The sequence below is a fragment of the Trichogramma pretiosum genome, unplaced genomic scaffold (genome assembly GCF_000599845.2).
Source record: "Trichogramma pretiosum strain Unisexual culture from Peru unplaced genomic scaffold, Tpre_2.0 scaffold38, whole genome shotgun sequence".
Lineage (NCBI taxonomy): Eukaryota > Metazoa > Arthropoda > Insecta > Hymenoptera > Trichogrammatidae > Trichogramma > Trichogramma pretiosum.
This window is the reverse complement of record NW_019641677.1, coordinates 1,422,678-1,441,802: the sequence shown is the minus strand read 5'-3', so window position 1 is coordinate 1,441,802 and position 19,125 is coordinate 1,422,678. Positions and strand designations below refer to the sequence as shown.

The window sequence follows — 19,125 nt, the reverse complement described above, 5'->3', positions numbered from 1 at the left end:
TCGTTACACGATATACATAATATACGGAAAAGCCCTCGAAGCTCGCAAATGAACTCGGGTGATTGACGCGCAAATATTTGATGATATCGGAACTGCGATCGAATAATTTTCGAATCTCGTCGCGTGATTTCGTTGATTAAAAAAAGTACGCTCGAAAAAATGATATTAAATTTCATACATTCGAAACGCGCATGTATATAAACATTGATTATATTCAAAATACGCGCTTTTATCAATTGATCATCTCTTTTGTTCGCCGATAGATAATTCATACGCGAAAAGCTTCTCAATATTCTGCAGACAAAGAAAAAAATAGCCGTGCCTCTTTGATGTCTTTCAAAGTGCAGCCGGGCACCGGGCAAAAGCAAATCATCGCATTTAAAGTTACATCGAGATACGCGTGTACGTGTGTGTGTTTGTGTGTATACGTTATACAGAGTAAAGAGAGCGAAGGAGAGAGAGAAAAAAACGATTCTTGGAAAATTCCAAACATTTCGCCGAGGCGCGCACGTATGTTGTAGTACTACTGCTGCTGTATATATACCATAGTTGGCCGGCGTTCAGCGCTAGCTCGGCCGGCCAGAGAGATAGCCGCTGTGTACAGAGGGAGGGGGGGGGGGGGTCAAACGGAGCATGCAGGAAGAGAGAGAGAGAGAGGAAGGATATTTGCCGAGAGTAGTTATCAAAGCTGCAACAGCCTTAGGCACATACACGTATACAGGGACAGTTCGCGCGCGCGCCTAGCCAGCCCGACTATCCTGTAAACGGCCGGCGCAAACACGAAAACTCTTTGAGCTAGCTCCGGCCGACGGCCGGCGACCTGCATAAAGCACGCGTGCGATGCCAAAAAAAAAGGAACGAGGGAAGGGAAGAACCGAGCGTACACGTATAAAAGAGTAATCGTTCGTTCCGCGCGCTGCAACTCGAGTCGTTTCCTGTAGCAAAAAAAAAAAAAAAAACGGGTCAGCTCAGGGGTTGATTTTCCAAAGTTGAATTCTTTATGGTCGGCTGATTGCTCGGTTGACGTATTTACGCGCGTCGGAGACGTCGCCGCAACGATTCGTTGTTAAAAATTCACGAGTATACGCGGGCTCGAGTCAACGTTCGATCCTGGGTGTAACTGATCTTTTTTGAGAATGTCATGTAGAGACGAGTAATATCCCGAACATAGATTTATAGCGTGGCGATCGCTGCGCGCATGTATTATGCAATAAAACTTGCCGATCTCGAAAACGAACGAGGCCGAAAGGAAGAAAAAAAAACATCGTCATAATAGAGATGAGAGATGGGCAATGGAAAAATTACAAGAAACTATCTGATAGGTTTTTGCTTCACCTTTGCAATGCCTCTGTTTTTGTAGCTTCAATAAAGTAGCTGTAATGATTTATTTAAGAAACTCTTCGTATCTTCGTTCCCGATTTGTTTAGAACACATTTTTCCGGAGGTTTACATGAGGTTATTGCGTCAAAACCGGTGCTTTAACTTATACGATTATTTTGATTTTGCCACTTGCAGATTTACCGATTAAAGTACTCGCCATCTAGCGGTAGACACTGAATTTTATTACGATTGAATTATCATCAATTGTTACGAGCAATCAACGTTAAACATATATCTGTATCCAAATCGAGCTATAATATGTCCAAATGATTATTCTTCCTACCGAATATCAAGTTTTCAAATAAAATATAAAAATCCAAAAATTAAAAAAAAAATTTAATATATATTGCTCATTTTTTAAATCATTTATAAACATTTGCATAAAAAAAACGTCAAACTTTTTCTTTGCTGACGTTAACAAAACGAAAATAAAATTTATTTATTTGAAGCTTATGAAAAATCAACAATATATAATATCATAAAATTAAAAAATAATAAAATTAAAAAATTCCGCATCAGCTCAGCTCGACGAGATGGTTCTAAGTTCTCGCTAGCGATAGCCACTCCATCCGCATCGGGCATGTTCGGATCGGCGCCGTTCTTCAGCAGCAACGGTACCACGTGCTCGTTTCCACTTTTCAAAGCCAATTTCAGCGGTGTGTCGCCCAACCTATCCCGAGCATTGACCCGCACCGGTCGATACTTTTCATCGCAGAGCGAGAACAGCATCTTCGCCAAGAACCAATCTTGGCTCGGGCCGTATTTATCCGCGCTGATCTTCTCGCAAACGATGTGCAGCGGCGTCTGGCCCTGCGCGTCGGCCCGATTCGGATCGGCGCCGCTTTTCAGCAGCAGCCTGAACAAGCGTCTGCGCTCCAGGAACGAGTCCGAGGAGCTGACGACCCGCAGGGCGAAGTGCAGCGTCGACTCGCCCGTGCTCTTGACTCGGCAATTGGGATCCGCGCCGAGCTCCAAGAATTTTTCCACCGCGTCCACGCGGCCGAATCTGCAGGCCGCGTGGAGATGCGTCAAGCCGTCCTCGTCGACGTAGTTCGCGTCGAATCTGCGATAGATCGTGAAAAGATTCGAGACTCTTTTGAGATCGTCGACGAGATGGCCGACGAGCCGTGGATCGCATCTGACCGCCTCGTGCAGCGCCGTGGTGCAGCGCGTCACTGGCCGACCACAAGCGTCCAGCTCGGGCTGGTCCCTGTAGCCGCTGTCAGCCAAGATCTTGCAAAATCTGTTGGGTCTTTTTAGGGTGTCCCCGAGAAGACGGTCGAACTCCTTCTTTTGAAACAGGCTTGGAAGCTCCGGGAAACCGGGCCTCTCCTCGTTCGAATGATATACGCATATGAGATGGCGACGAAGTTCGTCTCGCTCCTCTTCGATTTTCCAATCGATATTTTCTCGCAGCTCTCGCAATTTTTCCAACAGGTAATTATTATGCCTATCTTCATAATTATTGGCCATTTTTCTATCCACTATAGCACGCAACACGCACTCACTACAACGATGTAAAATGTTCGGTCTTGCCGCGTTGTCCACACGTGGCCGAGTCGTAACCTGTACTAAAAAGAAAGTAAAAAACACACGCACGAGTAAGAGAGAAAGTGAGACACGATGTCACAGAGGCGTTGCAGTTAGGCTACTTTCACGGATAAGCTGCCACTTTATTGGATTAGGTCCGTTCCGCGTAGTCCGTTCCGCGATCCACGTACACTAGACCTACTTTAATTCTGTCCAATTTTTCGGGTGGAATAGGAATTGGAACGTGTATAAGCATACAAAAATCCACATTCCTCCGGACAGAATTAAAGTAGGTCTAGTGTACAACTGCGACTTTGACAAAAAGGAGCTTAAACTCGAACGATGCACATGCAATGGGAAAAATTCAATTCGATCAACTGGTGGGTGGGGCCAAAATTTCATAAGAAAATCATGGTTCAAAATTCGGAGAAAAATTGTACAATAAAATTGTTTTTCTGTGAACAAAGATTTAATATTAACACTATTTTACCGGGTCGAGCCTCCGCCACTAGATGGCGATTACCTTTTTTTCATTAATTCTGCAAGTGGCAAAGTACATATAATTGTATATAAGTCAAAGTCAAAGTACATATAATTGTATATAATTCTAAGTTCGAAAAAATGTCATAGAACTGTTTTCTTAGTTTGACTATGTACCAAACGAATCGAGGATGAAGATAGAAAGAGTTCCTTAATTAAAACTTTAAAGCTACTTTTTTTCAGCTACAAAAATGCATCTCACAGAAACAGCTGTATTCCATCGAAATCTATAAATTTTCAAAATCTGAAAACGGTATTAAAATCTATCTTATAGTTTATCGTCATTTTTCAATGAAGAAACGAATACACTATTCTCTTGCTTCTATCATTATAAAAATTTTTTTTCAAAATGAACCGGTCTAATGTACATTTGCGTGAACGAGTTAGAAAAACGAGAGAAGGTTATGTGCGAGCGCATTTTGTATACCCTCGCGCACTCGATTCATCCATCTTTCTCACTATCGTCTCGCGCCAATGCGCGCCAAGAGTAGACCATTCGATTGCCTGCCTATACGCGTTCGCCTCTGCTTCTTCTTTTTCTTTATTTTTCGAGGCGAAAAAATGTCACGTTTATAAACGAGTGATTATACAATGAGAGAGAGAGACGGAGTGAGAAAAACAAGAGCTTTGGAGAAACGAGAGAGCTTGGCTGCTTACGAGCAAAAAAGATTCGAAGCATCGCAGTCCTCGTATAACGAGTCACTCGCTTTATTATTATGCATACAGCGCGCGGAGGAAAAGAGATTAAAGAGAAATAGCGATAGATGATTTGCAATGCAACGTGAGTCGATGAACAGGAGAAATGCAACGAAGAAAGATTTAAATAATGTTTAGCTTTATAAGGAGATATGCAACGGCAACGAAAAATACGTAATTAAATACAAATCTTTTGTCCGTGTTGTAATCGTAAAATATAAGTCGAAGAAAAAGAAGTGTGCACCAATCGCGAGTGAAAAATGTAAAAGTGTCGATAAGCACGTGTGTTCATCTAATCGATCGAATCATTATCGTAGCATATATCAACGATCCTCGCGAGGTAGTATTTTAATGGGTTAATTTAAATAGAAACACGTGAAACAATACGCAGACTACTAAAACGTGTCAATTTTCGAGTTTATATTCGCTATCTGCGTCAGTCAAGGTCCGGGAAGCGCGAATTGACCGAATCTCCTCCTAGCGGCAATCGTATCGTTTTGTAAAGCATTAGATTACATATTCTACTGTTTTCCAAACATATTTCTGTTAATATCCAAAATTTCGGACAAATAATGGCATCATTTGATTCCTCGTCTAATTTTACATTGATAATGATTGTTAACTTGAAAAGTATAAGTGTAAAATTATTGACAATATCTATTCGAGAAACAAAAATCATGTCGCGGTGAAGAGAGACCTGTTTCGCAATCGCCACGCTACTGTTCAACTGGAGTTGGTGAATAATTTTACTCTAATAGTTTTTGAGTGGATTATATTATTATAGTCAAATTTGATAAAGAATCGATTGATTCATTATTATTCCAAAATGTTGCATGTTTGTTAAGATATGATTGAAAAACGGTACGCAGTCATATATTTTTCGCGATTATTTTAGTAAATACGTAATGTCCCCAGCGAAAATTATTTTAAAAATAAAGTACAAAATAATGTTGTGAACGCAAAGAGTAAAAAAGTGTAAAAACACATAAAATTCTGAAATAATTATTTATTTACCTGAAATGTTACAATTTTTACTCATGAGTTTGAAATTCCGGTCAAGCACGCATGTGATCCGTATCGACAGCAGCAAGTGATGGACACAAATTTGTATTTGTTTTGCGTTATCTTAAATTGATATTGCATTTAAATATAACATTTTACGGGAAATCGATTGGTGCAGTTATTTTTCTAGTATCTTGCCGATTAACCAAGATATGAGGGAAAAAGTGTTTTTATCCATGTACGAGGTACGACTGTTCTCTCCAAAAAAGCAGTTATGCAGATAGCGAATACAACGTGCGGAGAAAAATAAATGAAATGAAAGAAGCCAAGATTTAAATAATTTCTCCAACAAAATACAAAATTCAATACCAAAACAATAGCTCTAACGAGACGGAGAAAAATGCGGTGCGTGGAAAAAAAATAACGTACGATTATTACGCGTACATAACAGTACATCAAAAGCTCCATCCAACTTCAACGGAAGAGCAAATAATAATCCATAATTCGCGCGCGCTCGAGAGAGAGAAAGGAGAGAGAGACGGTCACAAAAAATTCAGTCGCGAAATGGCTGCGAGAAATTCAAACGAAGAGCTAAACGAGTCTCGAGGGGGGCTGGAAGGAATCGCTGCTACGTGACTGTATATCAGCTATGGGTCATGTAGAGGAAGCGAGCCGAGCGGATACTATCTGCCACTCTTATGCAAATGACGATCATATTGCGCCTGGCTATTGCCTGGAGAGTATAAAGAAAGACACTCGTGTGCTTCGCTTAGTCATGATGCACATAAAGTATCACAATGAAAAATCATGAATGAAATATGAGATAGCCATCGTGACATCAAAGCTCGAAAATTTCCGAATCACCGGACAGAATTTTTATAAAATTTTTTTTTCGCTGAGATCTCGTGGTTGCAACAATTTCTCATGCATATAAACCCTAATTTAACCTTTCAGAGCGTCAATGAAACGTTTTCTTGGCCATATATTGGCCATTAAATGACCAATTCGGGAAGTTGGCCAATAAATGGTCCGAAAATCGTTTCATTAGAAAAAATGTTCGATTTCTACCGGGGAAATTACTGCAAAAATAGCACATGAGTTAATAACCGATAAGGATCTCTTATTGTTTTGAAAAGTGAAAATTTTGAGAGTGAACTATTGTAGTACGGCTGAATACCTTTCCGAATCACCGTACATAATTATATTATTATATACAAATACAAAATATAAAGGTGAATAAAATTTTAAAAAATTAATGAAAAGTCCAATGAGCTTCCTATTTAATTGCTATAAATTATTCTTTTAAATACTTCCTCAAAAATTGTGTCCTTGATTTTTTAGAAAACCGCTGCCAATTCATTGGCAAAGTACTTCCTCATAAAAAAAAATTATCATTCCAATTTTTTTTCTTGAATGCTATTAAAACAATTTTCAAAATTTAAACTCTGCAAAAAAACTGAAATTTCTAAAAAATAATGATTATAGAAATTTTCTTCTTCACGATGTAATTTCATCTTAAAAAATCGCTGCTCGAAATTGTTAGAAATACACGACTACCGTTAAAAAATCTTGAAATAAAACGAAAATATCAACCAAATCGAAAAGTTATTAAACGTTACACTTTTAGTGATATTTTCCATAGACATTAATCAGAAGTGTATTATTATTTTTGTGAAATTTTTTACCTTCAAATTCAACATTAGTACACTTCTTAGATGAAACTACTTCAATTGTTTAATATTCAATAAAATGTTTACATGTGTATATAGACGTCGCATAACTGTTCTTACACAGCTGATTTTTGTTAACTGTTAACTATATAAGTTCTTTATTTGTATGTCTCTGAGGAAATACCTTTCATTTTTATTTCAATTATTAAAAGCAAATTGAATGATTCAATGATTTGAAAAATGACAATTTTCATATCCTTATGACTTGTCGAAATTTTTATGCTATCCAATCATAATTTATTAGCAATATAAGCACCTATTTTTTGAGTTTAATTGAAAAAAGCTTCCTATATGAGGAAGCAAAAATGTTTAGTCATTCAATTAACAAAGAATGCGCTACACATAGGTATAATATAATTGTAAAATTATTAGATAGAGCATTTTTATCGACCTTTGCAATTATTAAATCTTTGCGTGCGTCAAATTTGGGAGACTGGTAAAAATAATTCCAGTTTCGATGCGGGGATCTTCTGATCAGCAGCAGTTACTTGAAAAAAATGTTCAGCCGATAAATAGGATGTTTCAAGTTCGTTCTTTAAAAACAACAGTATTTTAAAGAATAAATAGATGTGTGGTATTTGATATAATAGAAGGTGTTGATATTTGAGTTCGCGTTTAAAAGGCGAGTAAAAGGTTTTCACAGTCACAACCAAATGAATAACCGTTTTAAAAGCTTTATTGTTCGTGACAATGGTTTTCTAAAATTACATAGCGTACACTGAGAAAAAATTCATTGATTCAATGAAATCTAATTTAATATTTTATTTACTATTAATTTAATCAAATGATTGATTGGAGCAATGAAACTTTCGTAAAAAGAATTAAATATTTTATTGGATGAAATAAAAAAAAGATTATTTCAATGAAATTATTTCATAGATTATATTTAATTGAATATTTCATTGATTCAATGAATTTTTTTTCTCAGTGTATAACCCGTTTAATCACTAATTTTAAATCAATTTCATATTTCTAAAATTTGCTTTCCGTATGTCCTGCATTAATGTAATTTTCGAGATACTTCGAGATGCAAATGATTTATAACAAATATTGCACTCAAAAAGTTTACTTTACATATGTACTGCAATAATGTGCTTCTTCAGTACATGCTTGTTTCCATATGATTTTTGACAAATATCACACACAAAGGGTTTGCTCTGATTATGAACTGCATTTATGTGAGAATTGAGGCGGGCTTTTAGTCCAAATGTTTTGTGACATTTGTCGCACTCGAAGGGTTTGCTCCGATTATGTACTTGACTGATGTGCCTTTCGAGATTACTTTTTTGTCCAAATGATTTATGACAAGTCTCACATTCAAAGGGTTTGCTGCGATTATGAACCTCATTTATGTGAGCATTGAGGTTGCTTTTTAGTCCAAATGTTTTGTGACATTTGTCGCACTCGAAGGGTTTGCTCTGATTATGTACGGTATTTATATGAGTTTCGAGGTGTTGTTTTTGTCCAAATGATTTGTGACAAATCTCACATCCAAAGGGTTTGCTCCGATTATGTACTGCATTGATGTGCTGTTTGAGATTTTCTTTTCGTGCAAATGATTTATGACAAATATTACACTCAAAGGGTTTGCTCCGATTATGTACTTCATTGATGTGCTTTTTGAGATTTTCTTTTCGTGTAAATGATTTATGACAAATATGACACTCAAAGGGTTTGCTCTGATTATGTACTGAATTCATGTGAGTATTGAAGGTACTTTTATACCTAAATGATTCGTGACAAATTTCACACGGGGAAAGTTTGTTTTTATCATGTACTTGATTCACGTGTCTTTTGAGTTTATATGGGGATCTAAACGATTTGTGACAAATTTCACATTCAAGTGGTCCAATGCCCTTGTGTGTCGTTTTCATTTGTCTCATTGAAGTCGCTTCTTCTCTGGTAAATTTACGATAACTATCGTCATTAAATCCTTTTTGGATTAAAATTGTAAGCCTTTTCCCATTCAAGTCATTTGTTGGATTTTCTTCCTTTACAGTAGCTTGGCAGATGGTCGTTAATGAGGGATTAGGTTCAAGTTTTACATTTTCGCTCTCAAAGTCGATCAAAATTTCATCCTGTAACAGCATCGAGTCTTTAAAATTGTTTATAGTTTTTTCATGGTGGAAATCCGAACATAATGTCGAAAAATGGACTCACCGATGACTCATTCGACGATGATTCTTCAGAGTTTTCGGTTTTGCAAATTTCTAATTCATGTGATCCATAGTCCTTATTCGTCGTTTCTATTTGTCTTGTTAAACTCGATTCTTCTCCAATAGTAAATTGACGGGTTTTCTCGTAATCGAATCCTGTTTTAATTAAAATTGGAATCCTTTTCCCATTCAAATCTTTTGTTGGATTTTCTTCCTTAACAGTAGCTTGGCAGATGGTCGTCAATGAGGGCTTATGTTCCAATTTTACCAATACGGTCTCGCAATCTACAAAAATATCCTCATCTATTTTCTGCTGCGACGAAATACATTCATTGGTGGGATTTGCCTAAAATTATAATAATGTTATAGTTTTTTATGGTAGAAGTCCGAACATAATTTCAAAAGACAGAGCTCACCGAAGATTCATTCGACGATGACTCATCAGAGTTTTCAGTTTTCACCGAGAACCTCGGATCGACACTCTCGTTGGCTACATCTTCCCAATTGTCATGCGGCTCCTCTTTAACACTATAGAAACGATCGTTTAAAAATATATCTTTGGTAATCATGAAAAAGTGTGTACCTAACTAAATCCTTCCTGCTTTCCATTGTTTCGTTAGAATGATTTATCCTTAAATTATTCAAAATTAGATGCCTCCCGTAGCCAACACCGAACCTTATTTTCACCAATAAACTTGAACGGATATTATTGTAAACACTTCCAACAGCAGGAAATGATTAATAGCGACTGAGCGTAAACAGTTTTGTACAACGATGAGTAGCCACTGACATATAATTAACCCAGATCGTAATGAAAATATCATTCACTTAGGCGCACAATTAGCTTACGCGAACGGGTGATATGTGCGAAAAAACAATAGCGCAAAAAGTATTTTTCGGTTCACTAACCACGTGATTCCGAGAGTATTTAAAAACGTCGAAAAATCAACCAATGTCTCAGGCTTTAGGGACTGTTAATCCCTTAATGTCTCAACTTATAATTATGCGCGCATTTAAATTAATAATATACTAAAAATTGCTGACGATCGTTTTGAAATAACGAAATTAATAAAAATTTTAAAAATTTAATATAATATTTCTTAGGTACTTTTGTGGTCATTTAAGAGCTTTCACACACCTTAAACTTGAAATTTTTTTTACGGAAATTTTGAGCAGAATTTTTCTTCCTCTTTCCATTGCATTATTCAAAACTCCAAAATGTTGATTCTGTACTGAGATACAGTTATTTCCGTAAGCCTTTTTTCCTATACTGCATTTTTAAAATTTTTTTTCCTTTTGCGTTTTCTGGAAAGTCGTGTTTTTGGTCACCAGTCGCAATATTAAGGGGGTTAATCATACACCTAAGCCAAGTGATGATGTTTTAAATGCATAATATACGTCGTGACTCGAGATCTTTACTTTGGACGATCGAGTATCGATAGAAATATCAAAACTCATTTTTTTTATGAATTTCGGGAGCTTTATGAAAAGCACGGGCGACCATCAGATACGATTTATGATCAATGAATCTTATAAAGTAATTACAATCATCATCAAAATAATCAATCGACTATCTATTGGCTTGCTTATAAGCAACAAAAAAAAATAGTATTCAAGTTCAAATTAGCGCCTGGCGCTAGTCCACACTTCTTGCACCCGCGTCGCACATTGGAATTTACGAAAAAAATTTCACGCTCCGAGCGACCCACTCTGTACATCGCACTTGTCGTCTCTCCCCCCTCCATTTATCCCTCTGTCTCTCGCTCGCGTGCAAAATAAATCGCGCGACTCGGCGCGTTCGGTATATTATATATACGACGGCGATCGCTACTCGGCGCGTCGACCGCTACGACATGTCAACAATGCGCGAGCCTCTGCGATCTCGTGTGCCGTACACACAATATATATAGAACGTCGCGCACAGTAGTATCGATACGCAGCGGCAGTAGGTCGCGGCACTCGGTCCACGCGACGACGATATTTTTTGCTCCGACTTTTTTGCCTCGCGGCGAAGGTACACGGGCGCGATTTTTTTTTGGATAGTAATGAAGTGTTTATTTCGTGCTGTTTTTCCATTTATCATCGATAACGACCATTCGTCGCGTAATCGAGTCATTTGATACACGAGAGAATCGAAATCATAGTGCGCCGGTAGGATATAATCGCCGTTGATCGAAAAGTATCGTCTGCATATAATTTTACCGACTCGTCGCGTCCTTTTGTCGCCGCGGCGGCGGGGGTTATCTCCGAGTGCTCGTTGTTTTCATTTGGCTCGAGTTTAGATTCTTCCGAGAAAAAAAGTGTGCCGGTTTCGTCTCGTGTGCTGCCGTTTTTACTACGATATTAAGAGACAATAAAACCATTGTAGGTAAGTGTCTCGCGAACGCCGAGTAAATACTTAACCAACGAGTAAACACAGTGGCTTGCGCACAGCTGCCTTTTGTTTATATAATTAAATTATCCAATCGAGCTGTCGTTCGTTACTATCGTTCGTTCGTTGGAAAATCCATGCGTCATCGATCGCGCCGATTTTATTACATTAAAATCTGTAATTATTTTTATTTTTTTGGTCCAACAACAGCAAAATGAACGACGACACGTGGGTCACCTGTCCCTACAACAAGGCGCATCGCGCCCTCAAGTCGCGCTTCCAGATCCACCTGACCAAGTGCCGGGAGAACCACAAGGGCCAGGGCGGCCAGAAGCAGTGCCCCTACGACGCCAATCACATCGTCAACGCCGTCGAGTTCGAGGTTCGACCTGCCCACGATTCTTCACGCAAACTAAAAAATTTTGACTCATTATTTATTTTTTTTTTTCATCAGTACCATCTCGGCGAGTGCGAGTCGCGACTGTCGGTGCTGCACTTCCAGAGCCAGGACCAGGAGGTGAAGCTGAACGTGCCGCCGGCCACGAGGCCGCTGATGATCGTGCCGGCCCAGAGCGAGGAGGACTGGGAGACCGAGGCGGCGGGCGGCAGCTGCTACCAGCCCGGCGAGAATCTCGCCGATCTGCCGGTGTTCATTCAGCCCACCGGCTTGGCGCCGGCCGAGCGCAAGAACTTCCGCAGGAACGAGAGGTCCAGGCATCAGTACATCGAGAATAAAGGAAACACGTGGAAGGTAGAGAGCGAGTTTGGCGAAATAAAAAAAACTCAACCGGAGAATTTGATGAAATTGTTTCTTGCAGCCAACGGATAGTTTCGTCAACAAAAAAATCGTTCAGCCGGTGCATACCGAGCGAAAAGCCAAACTGTCGACGTCGTCCTGCGAATCGTTCAACTCGTCGAATCCGCCGGAAACTCCGGAATCGTTCCAAGCTCCCGCGCCGATTACGGCGTGGAAAACCGTCGACGAGTCTGATATTTCATCGGGCAAATCCGAATCTCTCGAGGTCGAGGCTTCCTCTTCTACAGGTACAGTACCTCCAGCCCAGTCGGCGGCGTTCAGCTACGCGAACGCCGCGAGAAAAGCCAAGGAAGCGGCGGCGGCCGATCCGAAAGCCGTCGAGCAGTCGATAACGTTCGTCATGAGAACCGATCCGAAAGCCGACGAGCCAAAAACAGTCGTCGACGAGCAGCCGAAAAAAATTGCCGCGACGAACAGTTGCTCGTCGTTGTCGTGGAGGTCCGTCGTTGCCGAATCTAGCAAGAAGGAAATCGAGAGTCCGTTGAACAGATCCGCGTCTTCGGTCGAGTCTTCCTCGTCCGCCGGCACTACGACTCAAGCCAAGTCCACGTTCAATTATGCGAGTGCCGCGAAAAAAGTCAAAGAGGCAGCTGACACGAAAGTCGATGAGCAGCCGAGAGTAATTACAACGACCAACTCATCGATCTCATGGAGATCCGTTGTCGTTGAATCGAATAAGAAAGAAATGGAAAGTTCATTGAATACATCCTCGTCTTCGGTTGAATCTTCCTCGTCCGCGGGTGTCGAGACTCAACTCAAGGCAATAGTCAACTATGCGAATGCCGCGAAAACAGCCCGTCGAGGACTTATCGAGCGGCCAAGACCTCCTCCACCTCAATCTGATTCAACGTTCAATTACGCAAACGTGGCGAAAAAACCAAAAGAAGCGGATTCCATAGTCGACGAGCAGCCGAAAACTTGTGCAACGACCAACTCGTCGTCGTCGCTACCATGGAGATCCGCTGCCGTGGCAAAGAAGAAAGAAATCGAAAATCCATCCGCAGCTTCTGCACCTGAACCAAAGTCAACGTTCAACTACGCGAGTGTCGCGAAAAAAGAAAAAGAAGACGATGCAGCAGCAGCAGTGGCCGACGAGCAGCCGAAAACATTCGCGAGAATGGCCTCGTCGGCATGGAGATCCGCTGCCGAGTCGGATAAAAAAGAAACCGAGAGTTCAACAAGTAGATCTACGTCTCCGGTTAAATCTGCCTGGGCTAGCGTTACCGCATCTCAAACCAAGTCGACGACTGACTTGCACTACTCGAGAATCGTGAATAAATTCAAAGCCGCCGATCTAATAGACGATGCCTCGTCTACTGGTACTACTGCTGCATCTCAATTCAAGTCGACGGTGAACTACTCGAGATACGCGAATAAACTCAAAGCCGCCGAGCTAATAGTCGGCGGTGCCTCGTCTACTGGTACTACTGCCGCATCTCAAACCAAGTCGACGGTGAACTACGCGAATCTCGCGACCAAACTCAAGGGAGCCGAGCCGAGAGTCGGTAAGCCGACAAAAACGTTCGAGCAGATGCACCTTCAATTGCTAAAATCATTTGCCAAGATCAACTTCAAGTCAAACGTAAATAAGTTTCAGTTTTCTTCGACTGAGAGTAACAATTATTACTAAACCAAAATGACTGTCAATTAACCGTTCCTATTTATTTTCTTTGAGCAAATCACGTAACATTCGTGTGAGAATTGCAAAAAGTACATCGATTACTTTGGTTTAAAAAAAATGTAGTAATTGACATTCCATAAAACAAAGCTGATTTCATGATTTATTTTTTTCAAAGAATTTACTTCTACCAGGGCGAGATTCGCGTTGAAATAATTTTTTTTAGAGGAAGCTCGACGACTCTCTAGTTTGAGAGAAAATCACCCTGAGAAAGCGAATTTCGCTCAGAAAATAATTTTGAGTTTACGCGCGTTTCTTCTAAAGGTTATTTCAGTGGGGATCTCTTTTTTTTTCGATGGAGTCAATTCTGTTCAGATTGTACTTGTATGCAGCAAAATTTTTGTTTCTGGGTTTAGCGTATAATTTTACTAAATAATCATGACAAATGTAATATGTTTAATGATATCATATCGATAAAATAAATATTTTTTTGTATTTTTTCTTTGTAATCTTGTATTGATTCAATTAACTATGACATCTATATTCGTTATAAAAAGTTGGAAAGCTTTTCCTTGTAACTCAATGTATTACATACACACAAAAAACATCTTGGCCCGCTAAAAGTACATTATAATCCCAGCGAGACACATCCATCGTGTAATTTGCATATTCACAGGGAGGAGCTTTACGTTACTAATTAATGCGCGACCTTTTGACATTTTATCCGCTCACGTCGATCGCATATTATACGTATGTATAGTACTACACCGACTCGTGCGTATATAGTTGAAATGTTTTTCGACCTATTAGGATTTAATAACGAGATGTTACGCGCATATGCACACATATACGTAAAATTATTAAATGACACAGCTGGAGGCTGCTGCGCAGAACGCGAGCGAACACGGATGGGCCACTCAATGAATGAAATTTCAGACGCGCGAGCACTGGAAATCGAAATAAATTTATAAATACGTGCGTGTGTGTTGTGCACAGCAGATGACGGCCACTTTTTGGCGCGCTCGTTTTGTATATTATACAATATATATATGATATGTTTTTGAGCTCGCTGCGTGTAACGCCCGCGCGCAAAACTGCAACGTAGACGAAAGCGAACGTATTATTATTATATAACGAGAGGATAACAGGTTCGCGGCACAAAAGGGCATGGAATTTTCATATTTTACAAAAACAGAGTTAAGAGTGTGTGAGAGAGAGAGAGAGAAAGAGAGAGAACACAATTTTGCCGGGCGTTCGCATGGACAAAAAATAGCCCAAAAATAATACGTGAAATAAAGAGAAAAATTCGTACGTAAATATTTCTGTATGTTTTGCCGTGAAAAACCCTTTGGCTTGTGAAGTGATATGAAGTAATGAATTGTGAAATGAAGAATTCTGTGATTTTTTTGAGAGGTAAAATAGATAATGATTCGCTTTTTCATCAGTTTACACGTACGCGACAGTGACATTTGAGAACTTTTAAAAGCTCAATTTTTCGATTAAAGAGTAAATTTAGGGCCGTGTGCAAACTAAATTAAAGCCTCGAGGCTATCATCCCATGTCTTTGAAGGTTGTAGAAAACATTTTTCCAAAATCTTACCCATTTTTAAGATTTCAATCTTCTTATTTAGGATTAGGCGTTTTCTTTGCGCAGCATCGCCTCGATGAAACCTGCAACAAACAAATTGAACAAAACTGTTATTTTGCGTTGAACGTTTAAACAACAAATTAATTTTTCAACAATACAAAATATAAAGTGATAACAATAAAGCATTGTCTATGCAGTTTCAAAACCACGCTGATTCAATTGCATCGCGAGTTTTGAAGTTTCAACTCTTCAAAGCGTGACCCGATTTCGCGGTTTTTATAAATTATAAACGGGCACGACCTACAGCGGTAAAAGTAAGGGAGTTGAAATAAAAAAGAAAAAACTGCTGCTCGCGCGTCTCGAAGATCCTTTTCTTTGCCGCCGCCGTCGCCGGAGGAAGAGTGTACACTTCGCCTCGACAAACAGTGGTTTTTTAATCCTCTAATGCGAATGAGCTTAGCTCCGTATAGAAATTCCCTGCGTATACAATAACACTTTGCATACTGCTTCTACTTTTATTCTCTCTCTCTCTCTTTCTCTCTCTTTGGCTCGGCGCAAAAACTTTTGGCACTGATGAAAGTACTGTAGTACTGTGGTGCGCAGCGGCCGCTACTACTATACATACTACTACCATCGGTCGCGTGAATGAAAAATATGCTTCGCTGCGGTGCGAGCTCCGGTTCTTTTTTTTATTCGCAGTCGCACGGGAATTGCCTCCTGCGATTGCCTTGACAGGTGCAGCAATGGCAGGGTATTTATTTTTTCGTAGAGTAGAGTTTTTATTTTTTCGAGTTCGAGTCCAATACCCACTCGATTGTTTTCGAGCTTCCAAACTTTGTCACGAAATGCGGAAATAATCAAAAATTAAAAAAAAATACCAGCCCCAATATTGTTTGCTGCGTATCATTAAGAAATGAGTCGTGTTTATCAACCTCGGCTCTAGCTCGATTGCTAACTACATGAGCCTCGAAACTTTTTTGTTTTTCTCGTTCAAGGTCAGTAATAAAGTATAATCATCATAATTATCATCTCGGAAAATGTATTAAATTACACGCACAGGTATAAGATAAAGAAAATAAGAGGAAAGATTACGATCGGTTGGTATGATTGATATGCATTGAGTTTTGCACCCGTCTAGGCCGTAGTTTCAAAATCCTCGAAACATTTTGTTCACTACATCTATTGTCTCAATCGACTCTTTTTAATATCTTTTCCATCATTTGATTGAACGACCCACAAAGACATGTGCTAGACATGTGCTTGGAATTCAATAAATAAATTTAAAAAATAAGCTGGGATGTTTTACTTTATTGATAAGCACACAATCATGTATGAAATAAAAATATTCATTATCCCAACACCTTATTTTGAATCCAACCATGAACAGATCGAAAATGTAAGTATTAAAAAAAAATAGCAATACTTCAACGCAATTGGAAAACTTCATATAGAGTATACTCAACAACTTTTGTTAGTACTCGAATTCGTGTACGAGTCGAATTTTTATTTTAAAAAGATCAAGTAAGTCAAACATGTGAGCTTTTTCTTCATTCATTTTTTTTTCGTGCTCTATTACGAGAACTCCCCTCCCGAGTTACACCTGCTGCTACGCGTGTAAAGAACGAACGACGCGGGGTAGGGTTGAGAAAAAAACTGAATCAATCCCAACTGTTTCGATCGATTCCACGCATAAAGCTCAACTCCAAGCGCGCCGATCTTTGTAAACCAGACTCAAAAACATTTATAAGTTATCCGGCATTCGCTCATACATCTCGCGAGTCTCGAACTTTCTGACGAATGCCTACGACTTCCATTTACGGAAAAGTCTCTCGCCCGTGGGTTATACGCATATATACAATCGTGTACGTATATGTATGCGAATGCGTGCCCGTAATTATGTGCGCGCAGCTTCGCTCGGGAGTTTTATCGGCGCGCCTTGTATGTACATCCCGAGGCGGGCGCGCGTCGGTACGCGTCGCGAAAAGCTCGCGCGCAAGCTCACCTCTAGACGTGTGTCGCCCCGGCTGCGAGCGCGTGGGTATAAACTTTTTGAAGCCTCGCGAGTGACACCTGCTCCCAGCTATATAGGGGGGGGATGACGAAAAATTTTTCTCGTCTCTTTCGAGCTTCGTCGTCGTCCTCGTCGTCTTTTCTTTTTCTCACTGGGAGCGCATGTTGGAGAACTCAATGTGCGAGATATATACATACGTGCACGAGTGCGAGTTTTTTCTCCCTCAAATTTTTAGTACGATATCGTGCAAAGTTTAGATGGTTACAACATCGATGAATTGTATTTGAGTTCTCGTAACGATTTTTGAATAGTAAAAACTGCCACAGCTCGAGGTAATTTTATAAAATCCAGAAAATCCTGAAGCCCCAAGACTCCGCCGCGGTTTTAGTGTCGACTTTGCTCGGAATGCCAGAGCTGATCGCGTTGGTAGATCCAGTCTCAAGGTATGTATATAGCTATACAGTCGATATCCGACGAATAGACATTGGATCAACGTCACTGCGACTCTACGTATACGTGTGTGCGTGTGTAGATCTCGACTCGGCAACTGGATTTTCATTCGGCGCGATTCGCGCGTACAGTGTGACTTTTAGGACAGCTCTCTGCGCGAGAAATAAAGGATCGAAAGGCGTCGGGTTGGGTTTGGAGCTACACAGGAAGGAAAGAGAGAGAAAGAGAAAAGAGAAAAAAAGTAAAACATCTCTTTTTCCCTCGAACGCGTTCGCGTATATGTAGGAAAAAAAGCTTCCCACTGTACTCCGCCGCTGTACTATGCTCCTTTTCGGGCGATGGTGTGTGCGCGCGGCACACGCGAGTAAAGTGAAACTGTCGATCCTCGCGTACGTCAGGCAGCTGTACGTATTATATATAGCGCAGCAGCAGAAGCTCGTCTGAGCGCGCGAGTACACGCGGAATTTCGTTACTTTCGGGGAAAACAGATTTTCTCCCTCTCTCTCTCTTCGAGCCCCCGAGAGTGAAGTGCAATTTAGAAAAAAGAAAAAAAACTTATATATTATATATATTTTCTCTCTTCCTCTCCATCTCTGCCCTCGTGCATGTATGTACGGCGAAAAATCCCAGGCACGCCGCCTCAATCTTCGGTCGATGGATGCCTCCGCGGGGAGGGATCGAGCTTTTCCGAGCGAGCCGAGAGAGTACCTGATTTTTTTCTTCAATATTCATACCTGTCTGTACATGTGTGTGAGTGGATTTTTAAAGATTAAAATAGCATTATCTTTGGGATTCCAATTATGCGCTAAAATTTAAAATGACTCTAGATATGGACTGTAAGAAATTCGTTTGATGATGATCGTAATACTTTGGGTATTAACAGCAGCCAAGGGGGTAGTTTGAAGAACATGAATATTCGATGTCCGAACATCTAAGTTCATTAACTCGCTCGAGTAACCGCTGAAGTTGTGGTTTATCTCTCACATCTTTCGTACTTTTAAATTTTAATACACCCGAAAGTCGATGTAAAGATTTTCCACGTGGATAAGAGAGAGATATCCCAGCAGCCTCGAAATATAGGCCATCGTGTGCCGAGATTTTTCTCACCGATCGTCGTCGTCGTCGTCGTCGTCGTCTAGCTCGTGTCCGTGCATAGCGTATATAAGGGAGGGCAAACCGCACCGAGAGCAGGGACCGAGTTGGTGCGCCGAGCTTCTCTAAAACAGCAGCTCGAGC

At 40.2% G+C, this 19,125-nt stretch overlaps 1 protein-coding gene across 1 annotated transcript; it reads left to right on the top strand.

Moving 5' to 3' along the window:
- The first annotated feature begins 10,912 nt into the window (after positions 1-10,912).
- Positions 10,913-14,349, top strand: LOC106650673 (cell wall protein AWA1-like). The gene is made up of 4 exons (XM_014368821.2): positions 10,913-11,402; positions 11,616-11,787; positions 11,860-12,156; positions 12,224-14,349. The coding sequence occupies exons 2-4, from the start codon at positions 11,620-11,622 to the stop codon at positions 13,850-13,852; spliced, it is 2,094 nt and encodes a 697-aa protein (XP_014224307.1). The 5' UTR covers positions 10,913-11,402; positions 11,616-11,619; the 3' UTR covers positions 13,853-14,349.
- The last annotated feature ends 4,776 nt before the right edge of the window (positions 14,350-19,125 follow it).

Bases quoted from the DNA above. Each gene is read 5' to 3' on its own strand.
- LOC106650673 (XM_014368821.2), top strand. From the start codon at position 11,620: ATGAACGACGACACGTGGGTCACCTGTCCCTACAACAAGGCGCATCGC. The intron at 11,788-11,859 runs GTTCGACCTGCC...TTTTTTCATCAG, and splicing joins TCAACGCCGTCGAGTTCGAG to TACCATCTCGGCGAGTGCGA. The intron at 12,157-12,223 runs GTAGAGAGCGAG...TGTTTCTTGCAG, and splicing joins ATAAAGGAAACACGTGGAAG to CCAACGGATAGTTTCGTCAA.